The sequence below is a fragment of the Ochotona curzoniae genome, unplaced genomic scaffold (genome assembly GCF_017591425.1).
Source record: "Ochotona curzoniae isolate NIBS_2020 unplaced genomic scaffold, NIBS_Ocur_1.0 scaffold_3890, whole genome shotgun sequence".
Taxonomy (NCBI): Eukaryota; Metazoa; Chordata; class Mammalia; order Lagomorpha; family Ochotonidae; genus Ochotona; species Ochotona curzoniae.
Window position 1 is genome coordinate 36139361 of NW_024467115.1, and position 12760 is coordinate 36152120.

At 52.5% G+C, this 12760-nt stretch overlaps 1 protein-coding gene across 1 annotated transcript in view; it reads left to right on the plus strand.

Annotated features, from left to right (window-relative positions):
- Positions 1–12691, plus strand: part of SYTL3 (synaptotagmin like 3) — a 51771-nt gene extending 39080 nt beyond the window's left edge. Inside the window, exons 10-16 of the mRNA XM_040965393.1 lie at positions 2067–2245; positions 4952–5054; positions 8936–9106; positions 9566–9671; positions 10360–10465; positions 11467–11672; positions 12385–12691. Coding sequence (XP_040821327.1) covers positions 2067–2245; positions 4952–5054; positions 8936–9106; positions 9566–9671; positions 10360–10465; positions 11467–11672; positions 12385–12494 — 981 coding nt within the window. The 3' untranslated portion in view covers positions 12495–12691. The remainder of the gene's footprint in view (positions 1–2066; positions 2246–4951; positions 5055–8935; positions 9107–9565; positions 9672–10359; positions 10466–11466; positions 11673–12384) is intronic.
- Positions 12692–12760: the final 69 nt, after the last annotated feature.

The following is a 12760-nucleotide window of genomic DNA, read 5'->3' on the forward strand; positions in this document are numbered from 1 at the left end:
ATGTTCTCCAGGTTGGACTGCATGTCTGTGTGATTTTCCCTGAGGTCAGGAATCAGCCCAAGCGCTGGAGCTTCTACACTCACGTGGGAGACCTGGCTGGGGTCCCAGGCTGTTGGCTTCTGCCCGGCCACCCTGGCCATTCGGGCTGTTAACCAGCATAAGGAAAGAACGTGCCATGCTGGACTGTTGCTTCCTGATCTAACAGGGCTGGCGGAGTCAACTTTGTACTGCACGTGCGTGTCCTAGTGCAGCCAGCACTGGTGGATCTTCTCATGGATCAGGTGCTCACGTGGTTGTGGCCCATCCATGGACAACTCTGGGAGAGTTGCTTTATGCCCTTGCTTATGGTCAATTAAAAAAAAAAAAGCTGGTTTCTTTATCTTTATTTGAAATGCATATTTTACAGAGAGAGGAGAGACAGTTCTCCACCCTTTGGTTCGTTCCCCGGGAAGCTCTCCTTGTTCCGGGAACTGGGATCCTTGAGCTCTGCCTGACGTCATATCCTCGGATTCCTCTCCCCTCTGAAGCTGCTAAAACCTTTGCTCACCTGCTGCCGTCCTGTGCTGCCTCAGCACGGATGAGGGCTGGAAATCAGGCCGGCCTCCATGTGCCTCATCCTGGACCTTCATTTCCTAGCTGCGTTGGCAGCTCTGCAGTGCCCGGAAACTGCTTGTTTAATGTGGCTTTCTAATTCTTAGCAGGAAAGTTGGGGTAACTACAGAGAATTTCCAACTTAGCCTGATGTAACTCCCATGATGATGCCATTTTTATGACGCAGGCCCAATCAGCTCTTCTGTGTATCTGTCTGGTTCTTCTCCCAAGCAGCCCACTCATTTTGCCAATCTCCCTTACACAGTTGTCCTTACCCATTCTCCCTTATCCGTTCTCCCTTACTCATCTCTTCCAGCTCCACTTTTTATGCCTCCCTCATCCACGCTGTTGCTCCATCTCAAGTACTTTTATAGTTTTACACTTTTCAGAGCCAGCCACTGGGTGTGGAGTAGGGGTTGTCTTCCTGGCATTAGTTGATTCAGATTCCTATCCCTCTGATGAGTGGCTAGTTTGGTCTGATTTCTCTCTCTGGTGGTTCTGACTGTCCCAAGGCTTGCTTCGTTTCTTTGGGGATGTTTTGTAGCTTGGAGAAAGTGATTGGTAATTGCATGTTGAAACAACTTAGGCTTTTCTACTCCTATAACTTCAGATCCCAAGTTTGGCCTCTGTTTTCATGCCCACTCCGTTCTATACATGTTCTGCTCACCCATCTTTTGGTTCGCTAATCCTCTAGGTTGTGTCTGATCTAAGGTTACCTTCATTTATGGAGTCTTCATTTGCGTCACCCTACTTTGTAGGCCTTTATTTTCCTTGGAGTCAAGTACCCCGAGGAGATTCTCCGTATTCTCGTCTATATCCTTGACCACATTAATGAGAGTGGTGGGACTACTGTACACAAATGGTGGCAATTCCTAAAGCACATTTGACAATGACAAATTAGGCACAGTCTGTGCCACTTCTCTGTGTGGTTGAAGTTTGGTTGCCCTAGTTTGTAGTGGTAGTTGTGTTTTTATTTTGGGTGCCCATATATATTTAAGCATGGTTCATTGTTACACTTAGCCTAGCTCATTCTGTTTCCTTCCACCCTAAACCGAGGAAACTGACATAGCTAAGGAACAGCAGAGCTGGCATTGGAACTCGGCTCTCTGGGATCCCCAGGTACAGCCCTGCACCCTCGTTCCATGTCCTGTGTGGATGCCGTGTGCCCTCCTGGAAGTTAACTGCAGAGCTGCACAGGAGGTAGTCTGCCTCACCCTAAGTGACTCCTGTGAGAGATGGCGTGGCCTTTATCACTAGGCAGAGATCTTTTCTGGGCAACACAGGCTCTGCCAAGGACTCTGCCCCTTAGGACAGGGCACGTGGTTACTGACCTTGGCAAAGTACAGGCTGGTGCGTTACTGACTGGGTGGGAGTCTACATCTGTGTTGGGTATGGATTTAGTATCTTAGGGGTAGAACTGCAGGACTGACAACAGATAGTGAAGTCATTTATTGTGTCTGTCATCTCGATTTCAGGAGAGCTTAATTAGCATTAACAGCACGAGCACAGAACTGGGCAATTTTGATAACGCCAATGTTACTGGAGAAATAGAATTCGCCATTCATTATTGCTCTAACACCCACTCGTTAAACGTATACGTCAAGGCCTGTAAGAACCTTGCCTATGGAGACGAGAAGAAGAAAAAGTGCAATCCGTAAGTGTTTCTAAGTTTTCACAGAGATCATAGATGTGTTGATCTAAGATGCATATGGCAATGTGAACATCCAAGGAAGGCCAGGACAGCTGCGGAAAAGAACAGAGAGGGCTGTTGTTCTAACTCATACCAGTCGTTGACCTTGTATCATGGCTTCTCATTTGTGGAAATGTATAGTGATGGAGTACTGGGGTCTGCCATATTCAGATACGGGGGTATAATGGAACATGCACCCCTGGATTCCCAGTGGAACTGTTGGCAATGTGTAGACAAAGGGATGCTGGACTGTCTGACATTGTCTGTACCAGCAGTGTTGGGGTACACTTAAATAAGAGACTGATGGAATCATGATTCCTTACGAAGAACTACAGCATTGTAGCAAAATGGGGGAAATTCTGTGTGGGGGATGGGGGTTTGGGGGGAAATTCCAATCTATACAAAATTGTATCACATAATTCAAAAATTCAAAATAAAGATAATAATAATAAAAGAACAAAGAGGAAGAGTCCGGCTTTAGGAATCCTGTGCTGCAGAGACTCCAGCGATGTGTTAAGGGAAGACACACAGATCAGCAGATGAACCCACAGGGCGTGGGATGTTCAAGACCAGCAGTGTTGGTCCATGGCAGCTGCTCTAGCAGAATCTCACTGACTGCTGCTAAATCCCTAACTAAAGAATTTAAATTCAAAACAAAGGGGCCATGCACAAATACTGATGTCAGGAAGGAAAGAGCAGACAGAAAGATGGCATGCTCGTGCAAGAAAGAGCAATAGGAGGGCGTTTTAAAGGTTCATGGGGACATATCTAGAGCTGCTGTTGGAGGTGGGCTCTATGGGACAGCAGGTCTGCTCGGAACAACAGTGTCCCGTTTCAGACTGCTTGAGTTCAAGTCCCGCCTCTGCTTCCACTCTAGCCTCCTGCTAATGCTCACAGGGGACGCGTCTTTTGATGGCCCAAGTCCCTGGGCCACTGCCACCCATGGGGGAGGCCAGGAGAGAGTCCCTGGCTCCTGGCTTCCACCTGGCCCAAACACAGCTGTTGTAGGCATGTGGAAAGGTGTTTTTGTGGCGTCTGGATTTGGACTCTGGGCAAGTTTTGACACTGCTTGTGCTCAGAAAGCTGCAGATTTTGAAGTGGTTTGGATTTTTCTTTTAAACTGTATTTATTTATTTGTTATTTAAAAGACAGAATAATGGAGAGAGAGATGCATTTTATCCACTGGATCACTCCCCAGATGGCCACAAGCCAGGAGCCTGGAACTCCATCTGGGTCTCCCAACATGGGTGGCCGTCTTCTGCTGCTTTCCCAGGCGCACCAGCAGGGAGCCGGATCAGAAACTGAGCAGCTGGGATTTGAACCAGCACTTGGATGCGAGCTGTTGGCATTACAGGGGGTGCCTTTTCGGATTGGGGAGGCGTGTACTGTAGCAGACAAACATTCAAGAGGGTGCATGAGTTACAGGTGGCTTACACCATGAGAACCCGTACAGGAAGGAGCGAGTGTGCAGCTGCAGCTTTACACCGAGAGAGCAAAGCACACCGCAGCACAACTGGGTAATTAACACCACGGAACGAGTCGATTTAGGGAACGGCTCGAAAATGGAAAAGACAAGCCAGGGAGACTGAGGAGAAATGTCAAGTGGTGATGTAAAGATGGCAGAATGAAGTGTAGGGATTCCAGCTCATGAGTATGGCTGTGAGTGGGAAGTCAATGGTTGCGTCCCTTAAGCGAAGTGACAGGTGTATGGAGCAGAATCTCTGTGTTGGCGTCACGCCGTCAGGGTGGAGTTGATATATTCTGTTTCACATGTACAGGACTGTTTAACGGTCTGGGACACAAGGATAAAGGGACAACAAGAACTTGGACATGGTGGATCTTGGTCTGCCACGTATGTGATACAACCAGATGGAATTCTTGGCTCTTGGCTTCAGCCTGGCTCAGCCACAGATGTTACAGGCATTTGGTGGAGTGGGACAATAGACGGGAATGCTGTGGCTCAAATGATGCCCCCCGCACACGCATGCATGTATTATATATATGTGCTTTGTTTATTTGAAAGTCAGAGTTACATCGAGGGAGGAGATCTTCCCTCTGCTGGCTTACTCTCCGTTTGGCCACAATAGGCAAGGCTGGGCCAGGCTGAAGCCAGGAGCTTTTGCCTGTGTGCTGCTTTCTCAGGTACATGAGCAGGAAGCTGGGTCAGAAGCAGAACAGCCAGGACATGAACTTTGCTAATGCTTTATCTGTTACATTATAATGTCAACCCTTCAGATATTTTGAAAAGTTAGACATTCTTAAGAGTGAGTGGAAGAATGCAATTCAAAATCTGCTTTGGTATGGAAGACTGTTTAGATGCATGCGTGATTTTTCCATAATAGACATTTTGCAGGAACTTCCCAGAGACCCCTTGTAGATCCCAGGAATATGGAGTGAGGAAGGCAGAGGGAGCTTCTCATTCCACAGGAATGTTCCAGAACATTATGGAGCCAACATGTAGCAAGACTGTAGCACTGACATTGCTTGTGGCAGGCGTGGTGGCCAAGTCCTCCCCATGCACTCCCAGCCCAGTGGGAACCCACGCTTGAGCCGCGTGGTGGCTGAGTCCTCCCCATGCACTCCCAGCCCAGCGGGAACCCACACTTGTGCCCCCAGCTGCGTTCGCCCCGGTCAGGCTCTCACTTGGCCCTCTCTGCCTTTGACCACTAGGTACGTGAAGACCTATCTGCTGCCTGACAGGTCCTCCCAGGGAAAGCGCAAGACTGGAGTCCAAAGGAACACACTCGACCCCACCTTCCATGAGACCTTGACGGTACTTGCTGACCCTGGGTTCACATGCCGAGGCCTCTGCACATCGGGCTGGGCACGGAGGGCAGAGGCTGGCAAGTGGTTCTGCCCAGCCCTCTCTTCTGTGCAGACATGCATTCCCGGAGCTTTTGTGGCTCAGTCAGAGGCAAGCTCACGGAGGAAAAAAGTGTCCGGCAAAAGTGCAGTGCCCCAGACTTGGGAATGGCTTTTGATTAATAATTTCTGAGTAAATGGTGCAAAAAACAGCCTGCTGTCTCTGTCTGGGACTAACAACAGGGCAGAAGGTCATTTCAAAAATCCCTCTGTCTTCTTGGGTTTTTATTACCATTGGAGAACCATTTCCCTGGGTGGGTGGAAGCGAGCGGGGAGGACCCTGAAAATTAACCAGCAGACAAATGTGGCAGGCTGACAAATGTTGGTTTATTTTATGAAAAACAGCAGGCACAGCACAGGAGTTCACCGTGGATTCTGTGGGAGCAAAGCTTGCGAGGTGCAATGCTCTGGGGGTTCAGGCGCCCCTTGCAGGTGCCGGGTCTGGGCCAGGTTCCTGAGACTCCCACTGGGGTCTAGGCAGCCGGAGCACTTTGTAAGGACAGTCTGGGCCGGGGACTGCAGGCTGTAGGCTACTGCCCCTGGAGCTGCAGAGGAGCAGGGCAGCACTGCTGGGTATGGGGAAGGCATTGAGACACGTGGCAGCCAGCAGGAGAGGCCAGCATCTGCGGATGAGTTTGGGGGTGGCAGCATCTGCGGATGGGTTTGGGGGTGGCAGCAGCATGTGGATGGGTTTAGGGGTGGCAGCAGGATGTGGATGGGTTTGGGGTGGCAGCAGCATGTGGATGGGTTTGGGGGTGGCAGCAGGATGTGGATGGGTTTGGGGTGGCAGCATCTGCGGATGGGTTTGGGGGTGGCAGCAGGATGTGGATGGGTTTGGGGTGGCAGCAGCATGTGGATGGGTTTGGGGGTGGCAGCAGGATGTGGATGGGTTTGGGGGTGGCAGCAGCATGTGGATGGGTTTGGGGGTGGCAGCAGCATGTGGATGGGTTTGAGGGTGGCAGCAGCATGTGGTAATACCTGGTGGCAGTGGCAGGCGTCGCAACAGAGTTTGGAGGTCTCCACGCACATTCAAGGCTTTCAAAGGGGCCCAGACTGCTTTTCACTTGTAGCTTGTTACTGATTAATCTTGCCCCATCTCTCCTCCCTCCTGCCCTCTGCCCTCTGCCCTGTTTCAGAACTCTCTTATCATCGTTAAGAAACAGGACTTGGGGTGTAGGTTAGAGATGGGGCCTCATGCTCTGATCTCGGGTGTGTGCTGACAGCTAGCCAGGAGCCAGGGCAGCTCAGCTGGCAGTGAAGCTGGTGTGCTGACTGGGACAGCTTGGGCATAGTGGGCAGCTGGGCAGATGGCCTAGAGTCCCGGGTTGGTAGAGCAGTACTGGCCTGGGCTGCTCTGGGGCCTGCAGCAGAAGCCTTGCTCCCCACCAGGGCAGCCCGAGGGCTAGATATGGAAGGCACCGCAGGGCTGGATGGGTTGGCTGTCCTTCTCAATGTGGATATGTGTGAGAGTCCCCTAGGCTTTTTGAAAAGCCAACTTTTGCTCTGGCAGGTGTGAGCGGACCCCAAGATGCTGGCTTTGCACTGAGCTTTGGGCACCAGCAGTTTTTGCTTCTAAGAAAATTTGAAAAACTTTGAGGGTGCTTCCAAAAGTTCATAGAAATGCTGGTGCAAATTTTTCCAAAGAAATTTTTCACAATGAATTAGAGATCCATTTTTTGAAGAATTTTTTCAAAGATGTTTTTACTTTTATTTGAAAGACCTTCAGAGACAGGATAGGAGAGACAGAATTTACATCTGCTGGTTCATATCCCAAATGGTCGTAACAGGCAGAGCTCGGTGATCTGACCCCAGGAACCAGGAGCTTCTTCCAGGTCTCCCACACGGGTGCAGGAGCCCAGGCACTTGGCACACCCTCCACTGCTTTCCCAGGTACATTGGCAGGGAGCTGGATCACAAGTGGAGCAATTGGGACACAAATTGATGCCCATATTGGATGCCACTATGGCCCAGTGCCAGTCTCTCCATATGCATCTTTTTTTTAAGACTTATTTTATTTTTTATTGGAAAGGCGGATATACAGAGAGGAGAGACAGAGAGGAAGATCTTCCGTCCGATGATTCACTCCCCAAGTGAGCGCAACGGCCGATACTATGCCGGTCCGAAGCCAGGAGCCTCTTCAGGGTCTCCCACGTGGGTGCAGGGTCCCAAAGCCTTGGGACGTCCTCAACTGCTTTCCCGGGCCACAAGCAGGGAGCTGGATGGAAGAGGGGCCGCCGGGATAAGAACCGGCGCCCATATGGGATCCCGGGCGTGCAAGGCGAGGACCTTTAACCACTTGCGCCACCGCGCCGGGCCCTCCATATGCATCTTAAAGAATCCGTGTCTCCCATCTGTTTTAAATTCAGTCACCTGCTAGAAATACGTGTGACATGGGCGAGCTGGGAGGATTTGTAATAGCCTCACAGGATCCAATTTTCTTTCTTTTTAAGATTTTTTTTTAAAAAGAGATTTACTTATCTATTTATTTGAAATTCCAAGTTAGAGAAGGAGAGACAGATCTTTGATCTGCTGGTTCACCTCCCAGGTGGCCCTAACAGACGGGGCTAGGCCGGGTTGAAACCAGAAGCTTCATCTGGATCTCTTACATGGTGACAGGGTTCCAGGAAGGTGAGACGTATTCCATTGCTATCCAGGCCATTAGCAGGGAGCTGGATTAGAAGTGAAGTCACCCTAACTGACAGAGCGGCAGGTGCCACCCCCTTCAGCAGTATCTCAAGTGGCCTCTTGGTTTGGCTCCTAGCTGGCTTCCACAGCCCAGACGGTCCCTGGGGTCGGGTGGCTGGGACTGTTAGAAGGCCCATCTGTGCCAGCTGGAGGAAAGGGCATGGAAGTTGAAGATTGAGAACTAATTCCAACATGCCCTGGGAAACCCTATGGAGTCCAGAGCAACTTGTCCTCCCCTAGAGACCCTGTCCCAGGGTCGGGGTGGACAGAGGCTGAGGGAACCCAGAGTCAGAGCTGGCCAGGGAAGATAATATGGAAGGATAATGAAGGATATGGAATGGTGGGGAATGGGATTTGGGGATGGGGAGAGATGAGAATGGAAGAGAATGATGGGAAATAGGATTTGGAATGATGTGGTGGGTGAGGGGGGGGAGGGGAAAAAAGGAAATATGATGTATGTGGATTTAGAATGATGGGTATTGGGTGGGGGGGAATTATATGGGGTGGGGTTGAAATTGAAGTGAAAATGGTGGAGGAAGTATAAGGGTGGTTAGAAAGTGAAAAAAGATTGATTGAGAATATTTGATTAATTGGGGATAGGAAAATGTGATGTGATGTGGTAGATTTGTTTAAGTGAAAATGGTAAAATGAGAGAAAGGGGTGGGGGGAAGAAGGAAATGGGGGTGGGGAATTTGGGGGGATTAATATGAGGTGAATGAAAGAGGTAAGGGGAATGATATAGGAGGAGTAGTTATTGATTTGTAGGGGGTTTGTAAATGTTTATAGGTGGGTGGGGTAAGAGGGGTGGGTGATAGGGATTGGTAATGGATGGTGATGGGGTGGATGATTGAATGGTAATGAGAGGGGATTGGAATTGATAATTGGTGTTGGTGTATTTGTGCTTGGGAGCCAGAGTAGGGAGGGGGCTCTGTGGCTGCCAGGCCATCTCAGCCTGGTTCCAGAACCTTGGGGAGCTCTGGGACACAGTGCGATGCCCCTGTACCTGACTCTGAGCAGGTTGACCCCTCTCTGACCACACCAGATCCTGGCAGCAGGCAAAGGTAGGGGGGCCAAGAACCCAGCTGATTTTCTTGACTGCCCCCACAGTACCAGGTGGACCCTGCCCAGCTCGTGTCACGGCGGCTGCAGGTCTCTGTGTGGCACCTAGGCGTGCTGGGCCGGCGAGCATTTCTGGGAGAAGTGGTCGTCCCTCTGGCTACGTGGGACTTTAAGGACGACACGACGCAGTCTGCCCGCTGGTATCTGCTCCAGACCAAGGTGACGTCTGGTTGGGGACTGGGAGCCCCCTGCCCTGCCACGAGAGCTTCCTCTTTTCCGAGGCACTATCCCCTGCATTCCATCTCTCCCATTCTGCTTGCTGTCAGCCCGAAGCCAGGGCTGGGAACACCTCTGTCTCTGGCCCAGCACAGGCCTGGCAGGGGACAGATGCTGGCCAGAGCAGAGGGTGCCAAGCCGGGAGCCCCTTCCCCTCCATCCTGGTGCCTGCTGCTGGGTAGAGAAGTGCCCACTCAGAGGCTCCATTTCTGGAAGCTGGGGGTGGAAGCAGTATTGTCCTGTGTGGCACCCAAGGGGCATGAAAAACTGCTTTGTTGAAGATAGCTGAGCTGGGTAGGACAGGAGCGCTTACAGCCGGAGGAGCCCAGAAGATTTGGGGGGTGGTGGTGGCAGGGAGCATCCCGGGAAACCCCACCTCTGAGTTCTGCTGCTTGTTCCCAGGCGGAAAGATCTGAAGACACCCGTGCTCAGAATAATGGCGAACTTGCTGTCCGGGCCAAACTGGTCCTGCCTACAGGGCCCAGAAAGCTCCCGGGTACTCAAGATGGTAGGTGGCCTCCAGCACCCCAAATGTGCCCCTGTGGCACCCGCCCCCAAATTCTGGCCTGGCTGGTGTGCTGAAACGTGGACAGCAGGTTCTGCATGTCCCAGTGCCTCTTACTGAGACCCACGGGGGGGCCTCAAACCCACTGCCCCTGGAGAGTTGAGGGCAGGAAGCAAGAGCAGCAGGACCACCTCTCTGTTGCCCTCCAGCCAGCTTCCTACCGGGGACAGGCAGACTGGAAATGGTCTAAGGTGACACTTTATCTGCTGGGGTCAGGGGACCCTCCAGGGCCACATGCATGGATGGAGGTCCGACTCTTTAGGAACCAAGGGCACAGCTTAGCTCCAATGCTGCTCCCAAGGAGGGTTGGCTATAAATGGTGTGGACAGGTGGGCGAGTACAAAGCTAGAGGCGGGAGAACAGGCATTTCCTGTTTGGCTGGAAGGAGAGAATCCTTCCCACTGGTGGGCAGCTGGGATGGAAGCTTGGGGCTCCCACTAGACCCCCACCCCAACCTTGCCTTCCCGGTGCTTTTCAGCTACCCACTGGTGGCACAGCCTCTTCCTGGCTGCTCTCCTGGGAGTCTGAAGGATCACAACCAATACTCTGGCTCAGTCTGGGGGTGGTAGTGGTACCACACACTAATCCCCAGGTTAAAGGGATTCAACTGCCAACATCGGTTTCCTTCCAGGAACGGGAGATCAGACATCTCTCAGTGGACAGCTGTGTCTGGTCGTGCTGGGAGCCAAGCATTTGCCTGTGCGGTCAGATGGCACCTTAAACGCCTTTGTTAAAGGGTGGGTATCGAATACTATCTCATTACTGACCGCTGTGCTGGCATACACTCGGCCAGAGCCTGCAAGAAGGCCAGAATGTGGGCTGTAACTTGGCTTCCCTGTGAAAACTCAACGTGGTCCTGCCCGTGCCAAAGATTGCCAAGGACTGCTGGGCTCTGGGTGTGCTGAGGCAGCACTGATACAGGGCACTCCTAATCCAGAGCCCAGCCACCCACAGTGCCCTGGCACGTGGACCTGCTGTGTGCTGACATGACTCCAGGACCAAGCATGGATGTGCTAAGTCCCACACCCAAGGTGACCTTCAGGTTACGTGTGTGTGGAACATGAATGATTGTGTGCAATGCTTTGGTCCCATCCCCAAGATATCTTAAAGGTATCTGTGTAAACATCCAGAAATCTGTAACCTAGTCCAGCCCCAGGCACCTTAGAGCCCAGATTGCCAACCTGGAGGTTTTAGCTTTAAAAGCCAATCTTACTGATTATGGTTCTGTCAGTTAGTTTCAGAGTCAAGCATGGAAAAGCAGCGTGTCCCATCAACACTTCCCAAGTTTGCCACTTCCCCTGGGGACCTGCCCAAGACAGACAGTTCCACCTTTTGTTCTTGGTCACTAGAGGTGGGCAGCCCAGCAGGTGCCACTCATTATGACTCTGAATTGCATATGGAGCACTGACAACCAACCGTGTAGATATGGCTGTGGTTCTGCCCTAACGCTGCTGCCTACCCCAGAGGCCCTGGACAAGGGTCGTCTACTCTGAGCTTGCCCCTAGGATCCCTTAAAACAGTGAGGTAGCACTGGTCACGCTGGCAGGGCAGCAGGCCCAGCAAGGTGGGAGGAGGGTGAGGGCAGCAGCAACCCAGCTCAGCCTTAAGATCTGCTGTGGAGGGCAGCTTGTGCATGGCAGCTCGCTCCATGCTGGCACCTTCCTCGGGGCTGGCAGTCCACGCTGACGGGGACAGCGGGCAGAGGAAGGACCATGTTGTACCTGTCCATCTCTTGCAGCTGCCTCACCCTGCCGGACCAACAGACACTGAGGCTACGGTCCCCAGTCCTGAAGCAGCAGGCCTGTCCCCAGTGGAAGCACTCCTTTGTGTTCAATGGCGTCAGCACTTCCCAGCTGAGGCAGGCCAGCTTGGAGCTGACCGTCTGGGACCACACCATCTTCGGGATGAGCGACCGTCTGCTTGGGGGAGCCAAGCTCGGGGCACGTAAGTCTGGGGAGACCCTTGTGGGGCCAGTGATGGTGCCACGAGGGGAACAAGGCTCTGCTGATGGCTGCCCACTCCCCGCTAAGCAGCAGGTTCCAGGGCCGGTGCTTGCTCCACTGCTGGGCACTAAGGCAACCAACTATTCAGACCATGTCAATCAGATTTGGATCCACTGAGGAAACACAACAGGTCTCAACACAGGCCAGGCACAGCACTTTTGTTCCTGGTGTCAAGCGTACAAGGATTACTTTCTTACAGGAAAATACCTTCTTAACCTAACCAAAGGGGGAGTCAGGAACACACCCCCGGAAGGGAGAGGAGGCGACAAGGCCAGTCAGTGTGGCATACTGCAGGGCAGCAGGTCCCCATGAGGGTGGTCTTGTATCCCAGACTCCACCCCCAAACGCTGTGACAGCCAGGAACACCTGCCTGCCATCTCCATGGATACTATTCAAGCTGTTGGGAGTAATCCTGGCCCCTCTGAGGTGGCTGCCACAGACCTGCCCACCACCATGGCAATGACTGTACGCTCCCCTTGGTGACCAGCCCCTGGCCCAGGTCCTGCTTCTCCCGCCTCGTCTGTCCTGTTTTCGAGGGGGGCGGGTGGTGGAAGGTGGGTCTCTCATTCCTCAGTGGGCTGTACAGTCCTACACCTGCAAGGTCTGGGCATTGACCCCCACCCCCAGTAACAGGTGTACCATTCACATTGCAGGAGGCGAGGCAGCTGGGGGTGCAGACGCATGCGCACAGTCCCGACTCCAGTGGCAGAGGGTGCTGTCCAGCCCCAACCTGTGGACAGACATGACGCTCATCCTGCACTGAGAAGTCTCCTGGTCCCAGGCAAAGCCCAGGGTGCATGGAATATACGGGAGAGATCCAGTGCTCCACTGTGTCCTGTGGCTGAGACCGCCGGCCACCTCTCCGTATTTATGTTAAACTGATGCTCTGTTATTAAGTCGAGAACGGGCTGGGCCAGGTCTCGGGACACGTGGCAAACAGCCCGATGTCAATAAACGGCTGAGCTCTGGCAGTCTGGTGTCACGCAGTTCACTGAGTCAGGTTGGCCCCCCGATAGACTGGTGCACCAA